At 35.5% G+C, this 11928-nt stretch overlaps 1 protein-coding gene across 1 annotated transcript; it reads right to left on the reverse strand.

The window, feature by feature from the left end:
• Window positions 1-3587: 3587 nt before the first annotated feature.
• On the reverse strand, window positions 3588-10646 carry LOC145628597 (uncharacterized). The gene is made up of 8 exons (XM_081680933.1): window positions 9769-10646; window positions 8193-8284; window positions 7338-8038; window positions 6056-6126; window positions 5364-5453; window positions 5057-5254; window positions 4473-4545; window positions 3588-4311 (listed from the first exon to the last, which is right to left on the reverse strand). Exons 1-8 carry the CDS (start codon window positions 10147-10149, stop codon window positions 4148-4150), a joined length of 1770 nt encoding a protein of 589 aa, XP_081537059.1. The 5' UTR covers window positions 10150-10646; the 3' UTR covers window positions 3588-4147.
• Window positions 10647-11928: the final 1282 nt, after the last annotated feature.

Here is an 11928-nt window from a genome sequence, read left to right on the forward strand (position 1 = left end):
TATCAGACTTCAGTACGTAGTCTACATACCATATGAAATCAATGATACCTTTTGTAGTGTCCAATTTGAGAAGTTGTTCATTACTTCAAGATATGCATGGAAAATTGGAGGCAAACGAGCATAGCTTAGAGCCTTTGTAATCTGTGTAAATATACACACCAAGTGAACAAGATACATTGCAGCTTCTCTCCTTATTAGCCACAGCCCTTGCTTCCTGCCACATCCAAAAAAGGCAAAAACTGCAAAGTAGTTTTGTAGATTCGGCAAGGACATATGTTTCAAGCTCTCACCAGCGAGTTCAGCATGTAAAATATAATTCAAATCAGACTTTTCTACATGATTGTCACAAAGAAGAATGGCCGTCTTCCTTCCCAATAGCAATATAAGAATTAATTCGTATAATAAAGTCATGAGCATGACTCTTTGTGCTAGAAAGTAAACAAGACCTAGACAACCAATCGCCTTTAAGTACGTATAATCAAAGCATGTTTGATGAATAGGAATGAAACATCATATCCCAAAATCAAACAATTGTCCTCTACATTTAGCATTGACACCATATTGAAGATTTGATGCCCCTAAAAACAACAAGACCGAGGATGCCAAGTGCAGGTACAATCTTACGACCTTACTCCTGCAGTCCTTCAATTCAACTGATGAATTTCTGAAGCAAGCCCTTTGATGAGTCACTTAAATTACCAGAAGACAAAAGCCTGACAAACAACGAAATAGTATCAGCATCAGCTTTAAATCTTTTGCTAACCATAACGTCACAATAGTATAGTGCATTTGACAAGTTATTATTGAGAATATATCCTCGGATGATCATATTATAGGTACAACCATCAGGGGGGCAATCATCTTCGTCCATTTTGCTTAACAATTGAGCAGCTTCACTCATGAGCCCTTTCTTGCAGAAGCCTTTTATCATTGTAGTGTATATTTTACAATTCGGTTGCAGGCCCTTTGATACAAGATCAGAGAAGATTTTTGCTGCATCTTCATGTTGTCCGGCCTCACACAAGCTGTTCATTAGGATATTGTAAGTGACAGTAGTAGGCTTGATACCTTTATCCTCCATATCTTCAAGTAATGCCACTGCCTCACCCAGCCGAGCCCTTTTGCACAGGCCATCTAGCAATGAGTTATACGTGATAACATTAGGAATAACCCCGTGAGCTTGCATATCTGTGAATAACTGGTGTGCAAGTGTAAGTTTATTGGCTTTACACAAGCCATCAATAAGAGTGGAATAGGTTACAACATTCCGTGTTATCCCTTTTTGAAACATATATTCAAACAGAGTAAGAGCCTTATCAATGTTTTTGAATTTGACATATCCATTGATCATAGTATTAAAACTTACTAGATCAAGCTCACAACCATTTTGGGCCATGATATGAAGTAGCTTTTTTGCATCTCTCATCTGACCACGCAAACAAAAACCATAAAGTAAAGCATTGTAAGTAATGATGTCAGGAGCTACACCCTTGTCTGTCATGTGTCTTAAAATAGCTTCCGCTTCCACAACATTACCATCTTTACAAGACATATCAACCAGTATGCTGTAAGTCTTAACATCTGGTGCAATGTTGCTCTTTAACATCTCGGTCAAAACGCACTTAGCCTCTTCCCTACATCCAGAATTGTAAAGGCCTCGAATCAAGGTATTATATGTGACAACATCGGGTTGAACACCCTCAATTTTCATAGCAGCTAACAGGTCCATAGCTTGTTGTAATAACCTATCCTTACAAAGACTATCAATAATAGTGCTGTATATGACAAGGTCAGGCTTACAATAACCAGCAGATTTCATTTTGTTAAGCAAATTGAGAGCAGATGTATTGTCACCAATCCTACAAAGACCTTTAACCATAGAACCACAGGTAAAAATGTCGGGTTTGAAACCAAGCTTAACAACCTTATCCAACAAAAGAGCAGCTTGAGGGAGCATATCATTAAGTATATAACCATTGATTAAGGTGTTAAAGGTATAATGATTAGGGGGATAACCAAGTTTAAGGGATTTAGCCATGACAGAAAACCCGAAATCAACGCGGCCTAAATGACAGTAGCAATTAGTAAGAATACCAAACGAATGCATGTCGTATCGAATACCCAGTAATTCAAGCTGCCTGGAAAGGGAGATAATGGTAGAATGAGGTTGAAGGCGTTTCAGTTTGGAAATGGCAGTGAATAATTGATTGAAAACGATAACAGAAGGAAGAGGACGCAAAGAGGTCAATTGATTGAAGAGGGAAAGGGGTAATTTGAGATCGGAAAACCCTAATTTGCAATGATCTCTAACAGAATTAAGAATCAAATGACGATCATCAAAATTAGAAGAGTAAAACCGAGAAAGAAATTGAAATTGAAAAGGAAGAAGAGAAAAAGGCGAGAAATGGAGAAGAACAGGAGAGAGAGGAAGAAGAGTACCAGTGAAAGAACGCGACATTGTCGAAATTGCTGTAAATATAAAAGAGAATGCAAAAGCAGCGATTCCCTTTAACCGTGATGTTCTTGAGTTTCAGTAGCCTGCAATTATAGGAGGAGATAGGACTAAGGAGGTAGATAATGGTGAAGAACAGGAGTGAGTACTTTGTAGGAGTATTATTTTGGTGCTATTGAACTATTCATGGTTTGATTGGACTCAATTTCTCAAGTATGGACTCAAAATTTGGGTTGTCAATTCGGATGATCGGATCGATTCTGATATGGTCGGGTCGAGTTGGGTCAATTTTAAAGTTAAGTCATACAAAATTGTTATATTCACGCGAGTCCAACTTTGAATCAGATATCTTTCAGATCGGATCGGGTCGAGTGTGCTTTTGATACCTCTACTCAAAATCTTTATCTCAAATTTTACTCAGAGTAAGATAAGAGGTTAATATCTCGATTACAATCTAGCGAATCAGACAGAAATTTTCCACACGGCTACAACAGATCGATGGACCCCCTCGCCGATAAAAGCTGTAAATCACAGCGATATGAAAAAGGGTATGAAGAATGTACGATTTGCAACAACGATCGTAGCTTTGCTTACGGAATATTTTTATTTGATTCAATTATTATGTATTCATTAGATTTAAATCTTTTTGTAGATGTCGTATGACTTTATTTATGAATTAATTTTATTTCAAAAAAAAAAAAAGATAAGAACATTACCAAATGAACCAACACTTTGTTGGTACTACAAAGTACAAGGGTAGTACTTACTAGCACTTCATATGTAAGTATGTAATAATATGGTATTGAGAATATTTTTACTCCGTGTTTGATTTCAAGATTACTTTTGAATGATTAGGTTTCAGTCCCCTCCCAATTGTTGTTGCGATGGATTGAACACGAGTTCTCTTTGCAACAACCAATTGGTTGATATTGAGAATATTGACCTACAAGTAATAATTAAAACTGGGGGCATGTATACAATGTATCACTTGTTCAAATTCCTCACTCACATTTGTTATTTCAATAATTTTTACTCATTGCCCTAGTGACACATTACCAAACAAAAAAAAAAAGTATTCATAATTTCATATGCTATAGTAATAGTACAACCTATTACAAAGTATTGAAGACTGACGTATTCCAAATTTCAATACATCAAAAAAAATTTGAAGAACAATACAATCAAAGTTGAAATATATGCACCATTGCTCATTTGGTTTTTATCCACGTACTGAAAAAATATGTACAAACTGCAATAAGAATATAACAAAATAATACGCAGTAATAACAAAGGCACAATGCTCTTGAAACAACACTGATATTTTCACTCGTATATTTCAAAAATGATCAAATGAGTCGCAACAATGTTTTTTCTTGATGGAAACTTGGAAAGCGCTACAGCAACCAGAATCTCAGTTTCACACCACATGGTATATCCATATATGCCTCCGAATTTGATTCTGCATCACCAATTAACAATGAACTTCAACTGTACGAATTTACATGAGACTGAATACCTGCCCACACATACGGCTCCCCAAGATCAAGGACATCATAAAACATAATTTGTTCTCAATACAGCACGAAGGAGTTCATTGGGGAAAACCAGAAGCTTATGAAGTCGACATTTACAGTTGCGCAGTTGCTTCAAGCTACTGGAGACAAGCTCAACTAGCGCCAACTGGAAAGTTAGATATCACGTTTGGACTTCTGATGCCATAGATGGATACTTGTTTGTTAAAACATGAAGCATAGACTGGGTATCAACCAGTTTCTCCCTTAACATTGTGTTATATTCATATAGATCTTTAAGGTTCTTATGGATATCAGACACATCAACATTAGAACTTCCATTAAACTCTGCCACAAACAAATTGTAATTGAGTTAAAACCACGGTGCAATTTATCAAATTTATATTTTCCTTCATTCTTAATCACCAACATGGGTGGATAGAAAAACTAGAAAAATATTGAAATAGCAAGTAAAATAAGAAGCAAAGCGATCATCAGCATTAACTTACCAGGTAAAGTTGGTGGAGGAGGAATATTAACATCTTTCAAGCTTTTTGTAGGTTCTGACAAATGTTTTCCAACCTGGTTAAACATCATGAACTCCATTAATTATGCAGCCAAAATAATGTGAAAAATTGTAAAAGCGCTGAATCTATACATCAAAAGATAGATGCAACACTTGTTAAAAGTTCTTTTACAAAGTACACACATGCAAAACCTCACAATCTGAATCTAGATCAGCTCACATGCAGGACAGAAACACAAGTAAATGCTTATTTTGAAAATTAAGTTATCAAGGCAGCTAAATGGACTGTCTTGTGAGGAGAAAGGAACTAATAATTCCACAAATTAATAGGTGACCAAAACAAAGACTTGGTGCAAGACAGTTGAGAATCTCGTCCTAAGTCGCAAAAATACCATTGCTCTATTGGTCTAAAGACCTAGCAGTCTTGCGACATTTTGAAAGGAGAATTGTAAAGTGAACGTTTTTCTTTTCAAGCAAAATCCAAAAATGCAGAGCTTTGAACAAACTAATTTAGTGTAGAGACCTGCAGCGTATGTAGACCAAATACAAAGTCCATAAGAGACTTACCATTCCCTTACGCGAACTATCTTTCTTGTCAAAACTAATGGCACGCAGACTAATTTCTTGACGACTCCTTTTGTGTAAGGATTCGCCTTTTCTATGCGAGGCACCCCCAGCACAATCACAACATCCGTTGCCACTAAAGTTATGATTATCTTCAAGTAATGAGCTAGGACCCCATGTATACATTACATACTTCCGCAACTGGATCCAAGGTTAAACAGAGTGACTAATCAGAACTCGATTCAAAACGAAGAAGGCAAACCACCACAATTAGTAGTTTACTATTATGCATGGAATAATAGAACAGTACCTTATCCCAATGATCCTGAGCTTTACGTCGACTTCTGATATTCCTGAAAACTTGATCTTCATTACGTAGTCTTTTGATTCTATATTCACACTACAAGTCATGAAAAAAAGCTCATCAGCAAGCAAAAAGGTGGACTAGAGACTTGTTTTAGTCATATAACTGACCATAACCAAATTGAACAGATAAGTTTTAAAAAAAAAAGTATTTCAAAAGAGTAGCGTGTGCAGGTAGAAGTAAAATTACAAATTTTCCCTTTACTAGGGAGTAGGGACAGGAGCATAACTAGTTTCTTCCCAAAGGAACCTAAAACAAGAAACCAGCGAAGAACCAATTGCCAAATCAGAGGTTCGAGCTGACTTTCCATGTGATACAAAACACGGAAGTATCCAATTTCAGAGGGAAAGAGTTAACTCGGTCATAAACCAAAATCTGCTGGAAGTAGAACAACCTTTGCACTATAATATTATAATAACAATGAAGCTACCCATGAAATATAGGATAGTACAATGACAAAGAACAGAAGACATTGAAGGCAAATTTACAGGCATCACAATAAACAAAATAATCCATGTACATAAACTATATGAGAACAGGCAACAGCCTCAAAAATTGTGTTGTGATTTTCAATGCAGTGTCATTTTGGTGATACATTGGCAAGTAATAGATAACATTAGAATAAAATCATTACTTACTTGCACCAAAAGGTAGAAGAAAATCCCAATACTTATGCAGTAAAGACCACCGAGGTCTGCAAGGAAGCTCACTGCAGTACCAAATGAAACAAGATATGAGATTGTGGGGGAGAGGGGGATCATTGGATTAAGCTATTAAAACAAAATTAAAGATCTTAATGAGTCAAAAAACTGAATCACTGTCATATAAAAATGATAGCACCATCCAAGTCTTAACTCCAGTCCAAATAACAGCCGTTGACCACAGCAACATCACTAACATGCAACAGATACCAAGTTCAGCTTAGAAAGAAGACCTTTAATACCATACATACAGTCATTAATATTGCTGACGTAAAAAAACAAACCCAGAGCTTCTTCCCCTGATTTGGTTGAGAGTTGTATTAATGTCATTTGAGAGGCACATCTAAATTGGCCACATTAATATCACATGGCTTCATGTTACCAGCCAAGCAAAAAGTTCAGGGGAAACATTTTAAGGAAGGAGAATGCTACAATAGAAGCTAGCTTCTTTTTTTTTTTTTTTTTTGGGGGGGGGGGGGGGGGGGGGGGGGGGAGAGAGACATTTGCAGAGAACTCGAGATACTGTATTTTAATTAACAGCCCACACAATTTCATTATTGAAAAGAAACTAGATTTTATGGGGGACTCTCATCAGTCATCACTGAATCCTCATACTTCCTTAATTTTTCATAACAAAGAACTAGTCACCATACTAACTGACAACTGCTTCTCACCTAGTTTGAAAGTCTTTATCAATTAAGGATCTTATGGAACAAAACTTCTGTTATTGCAGAGGTGAGGCTGCATACGTTTGACCTCCATTACACCTCCATAGATTAGACACTAGTGAGAGACACTGGAATACTGGTACACTATGGGTTGTTGGTTGATAATCAAATTTTAAAATTCCTCTACTTCTAGATTACCTTAATGGTTACGCAAACAAGTTAAAGACCTATTAGTTTTAAAATTTGGCATTAGAGAATGCATGGAATTTAAGGAACATAAGGAGCAATAATTAAACAAAAACTCAGTCGTCAAATTCATCCCCATTTGTCCACTATACATGAGAGACAGCAGATCCCCCTTGGAAAACATTCTCAGCCAGTAAATCAAACCACATCATTGCAGATAACAAAGCATGTTCATGCTCAATATTCAATGGCTATTGGCTAAGAACTAATGAGCATTTGTGAACAAAGCAACATGTTCTGGATATAGTGAAAATAGAGATTCGTAAACAAGAGAGGCCATTAACATTAAAACCAAAAGTGCTTACCTGGTCCCAATATATTCTGATTATCAATCTCAACTATGTAGTCAGAGAGAAAATTGATGTGCAATGTGGTGTTCATCAATCCATTAGTTGGATTCTGAAGGGACGCCTGAAGAGCATTTGCATCTCTTATAAAGGAACCCGGAACAAACTCATGGAACAGAGGTTGGACAAGCTTTAGATTACGTAGATTCTGATACACTCTGGGAAATAAATTGAACTTTAATATATTTGTACCCATGCCTCGGAATGCTAAAGGCATATCATTCAAATCAGTTCCATTTCTCACCGTACCACTGACTAAACTCATATGTTTCTTCTGGGCAGGGTTTCTTGCTGTAAGATTGAATTCAAATGCAACTGCACTGGCAGGTTGACCAGGCAAATCAATAAATTGCCACGAGATGTACACATTGTCCCGTCCAAGAGGGCAATTGTTGCATCTCAAACTTACTGTTGGTCCACGGGAAGTGTTAAGGCAAGAATAGTTGGCAAAGGTTGACAGAGGTGCTACGCGATAGTCAATGGATCCTGGATTGCCCAAAAAAATAGTACCAAGACTGCGCAATTGAGAGCAGCTCATACTAGAAATGGTTGTAATATTGAACTCCATATCATTCATGAAAGCAACTAAATCAGGACCATTTGTTGCCCTCAGATTGTGAACCTCCACGCTTCTATTGGATATGATCTGATACAGAAGCCTGAGGAAGAGTGAGGAAAGCATGTCAAGAAAGCTTCCTTGCAGCAGCATACCCATATATAACAAGAAATGGACAGAAAATTTGTACACAATCAAATTTTGATAGGACATATGCATCAGAAAAACAACAAATTTTGTGCACAATCTATACTCACGCCGAAAACAGACCAATGAAAAGTATCCAGCTGGCAATGGAGAATGCTCCCCCAAGTTCAGTTTTTCGCTTCTTAACTACCTTCTGATCCTCCTGCACATAGATATGTGATATTCAGTTCAACAAGAGTTCTGATGAGTCAATGCGTCATACATAAGATGTTAATAATCGGAAATAATGACAAAGAACAGGGGGAATGATAATAAAGCAGTTATGGACATCTTGGCTCCATAACTGCGATGTCCATAACTGCAGGAGTTGAGACATCCGGTCAACAAAGACGCAATTCTGTGAGACCATAATACATATAACTGATATAAGCAAAACTAATATCCTTCTACGAGAATAACAAGATAATGTTTTAAATGTCATAGGTCGGATGATACATGGTAACCCAAGCTAGATTTAGTCTGTTCTCATGGTTAGTAAATAATTGACTGAATAAATTGCTTCGTGAATAGTTATATAGCTTTTTAGGGAGAAAAATATAGTTCGTGTTGGTTATAGTACCTCCAAACTTCAGTACACAGCATTCCGATTCTCTTGACGCCTAAAGATCCTTTTTTTTTCCTTTCTGTTCTGCAACTTTATTCTTGTCCTATTCTGCTTCTACAACAGGCCAAAATGTACAAAGATCTATAACCTCCCGCAACTACAATATCTGATTGTGAGACTAATTTGTTTTATTCAGCTTTATGTATCAAAGGTTTGGTAGATAAATTAGGTGATGGCAAAGAGAGACACCAAAATTCCGATCTAAAGGAAGTTAACTAAGCTCCACTAATCTAAACTGACAGAACCTCACGATCTTCTAAAATCTGATAAACAATCTGATCCTTCTAATTTAGATCTAACAATGGCTTTCTATAAGAGACATTGGGTTCTCATAAGAAGTTTCAAGCCCACACAACAACAGAATGCAGAAAAGAAAGACAACTGAAACAAATTTCATCAATAGCTAATTTCATGACCCTCTTCCAGAAAAGATGCTCCCAAGGCAATAAGGGCTTCTAAATGCTAAACCATAAGTGCACTAGAAACCATGGCCTGCTTGATTTAATAATAAGCATGTTATGCCAAAAGAATCGATATAATGAACAAGAACTTAGTGTTTAACCATCAGACATGATATCCATAAATAGCGTTCTGCCAATATGTAAATTATGCCATTGGACTATTGGAGGTAACAAATTCTCAAGCACATGAGCAACAGAATAACATCCTCAGCTATAATTTCAAGTATCAAACAAGATGGAGGTCATTATCACCTAGCAGCACTTTGCTTATCATAAAACTTTATGCTTAAACTATTAAACAATTGAGTCACATCATATAAACACCACACACACATGCTCTCGCGCCCCACATAAACACAGGTACAAGCAGTAGTACTACAAGACAACAACACATACATATAAACACATCAAATTCCATTACTAGACACAATCAAATTCCAATCAAGCTAACTAAACTATTACTTATTTAATATTCATCCCAATAAACCATCAAACACAATCATTTGAAACTTAAAAGCAACAAAAACAAACCAATAAAAAAAGTTAAAAACCCCAATTTACCAGCCAATGCCTTGTAGCAAAGCAAACATCAAGACGACTGATCCACCATCTAAGCTGGAACCAAATACTTCTTCCATCCCCCAATTTGCGAAACCTTAAAAACACACAGAACAACAACCAAGAAACCAACAAAACTGCTGTGGCTTCTAAGAACACAGCTTGAGATTGAGTAAACTTCTTAATTTGATCAAAAGAAAAGATTGTTTCTGGGAATGAAATTGAGTAATCAACCCCAGAATTAACAATAAATTTTGAAGGATTTATAGTAAATAACCCGCAACTTTTTGTGGTAGCATTGAAGAGATACCCAGGTGAACAAGCACAAAGGGTTTTGTTATATAACACTGAATTAGCAGGACATGGAGCTTTGAAACCTGACATCTCAAATTGAATCAAGAAAAAACCAGAAAATTATAATAAACAAAAATGGAATTTGGGGGAAATTGGGAATCTTAGATATTATCTAAAATCCCAATATTCCCAGATTTTTTTCTGGATCAGAGAAGCTGAAAATTGATCTGGGTAAGCATAATTTTGACTTTTAAACAAGGAATTATTTTTTTTTAACTACTAATTGAATAAATTTGTGAACTGGGTTTAGCTGCTAAGGGGTAGAATATCAGCCAACGAATCTGAATTAATGTTTGAAGATATAGAGAAAAATAAAATGATAAAGTAGAATTTCTTGGAATGTGAAAGCGTACAGAAATAATTGGCGTGAGAAATGAATGATTGAGGAAGATGAGAGAGAAAGAGAAGAGAGTGGTCAAATTGTTGAAGAAGAAGAAGAAGTATGGCAGAGAAGCAAAGGATGTTGTTGCTACAGAATAGAGACAGTAGGAGAGAGAAATAAAAATGGGAAGAGAGAAATAAAGGTTTTGAATCTATGTCGTGTTTTCTAGAGTTGCTCAGAAAACATGTAATCAGTACAGGATTTATTAGTCTAATTACAATTACTGATATAATGATTTTATTCTGTGTACTTCGTATATACGTAGTATAATGTATTCGATCTTTTCAAAGGAAAATGTCACAGAGTAAAGGTTGCCTTAAGAGTTAAGGGTACATATTCATGTGGATGAAATCATACATCAATATTCAATACATTGTACCAAATACGAGTATTTGGTACGAGTATTTTTTTGGGTTGGAAATGGATTTAAATAAACCATTATTGTTATTGAGTGCATTGGTACGAAGGTTTAGATGACAATTACTACTTACCCGAGATAATAGTGATCACCTTTTTCTTTTTTTTTTGAATACGGGCTTGTTTCATTTGCATTTACATTTCTAAAAGAAAATATAATCATGTACGGAGTAGCTACATGTTTGAATCGTCTTTATATGTTGTTGCTAAATATTAATTACTCCTCGTAACTTATATTTTGCAGATAATTAAAGAATTTTTGACAATATTCTATGAACTTACGTACATGGTCAAACCAAGGCATTTAATTTGAAATAGAAGGAGTATCTAGCATTGATAATCGATAATCAATAAAGTAGAGGAAGGTAAACAAGTGAAAGGACAGTTAACACAGTAATAAATCCAATAAAAATTGTAGGGAGAAAACAAAATTATATTCTACGAGCACTAATTATTTTTGGCACTTTTTTTTGGACAAGGTCGGGTTTTTTTTTAACTACGAATGTGATCTTACACTGCCCAAACCCGCATAAAACTCAAGCCATATTGAATCGAGCTAGTGGGCTTAGTATTCATGTTCACCTCTAGTATTCAAGCAATCAATGCCTCATTCTTCAACTTACATTAACTTTAAATAAAATCATTTAAATTAACGGAACTCTTCTAACCAAACCAACCTCAAATGAGAATTATGCCTACAATTATCATGTGCATCATTTATAACCAATGATATTTCGAAATTAAATCAATTAAGAAATCATTATTATATAGATAACTCATGCATAACAAGAATATAGAGTTACATACTAAGCCTTATTCTATTCAACTTATTTTTATTAACCCAAATTTATTTTTTACAAAAACTGGAATAATTTTTGTAAGGTGAACTAAAAGAGTTACTGATTTTTATTGAAATGAAATTATTTTTATTGAATATTGTATTTATAACGTGAGAGAACAGTGTCTAGCATTAATTTAATAAAATAGGAAAACGAGTAAGGAAATTGGAT

Source organism: Chenopodium album, chromosome 4 (genome assembly GCF_948465745.1).
Source record: "Chenopodium album chromosome 4, dcCheAlbu1.1, whole genome shotgun sequence".
NCBI lineage: Eukaryota > Viridiplantae > Streptophyta > Magnoliopsida > Caryophyllales > Amaranthaceae > Chenopodium > Chenopodium album.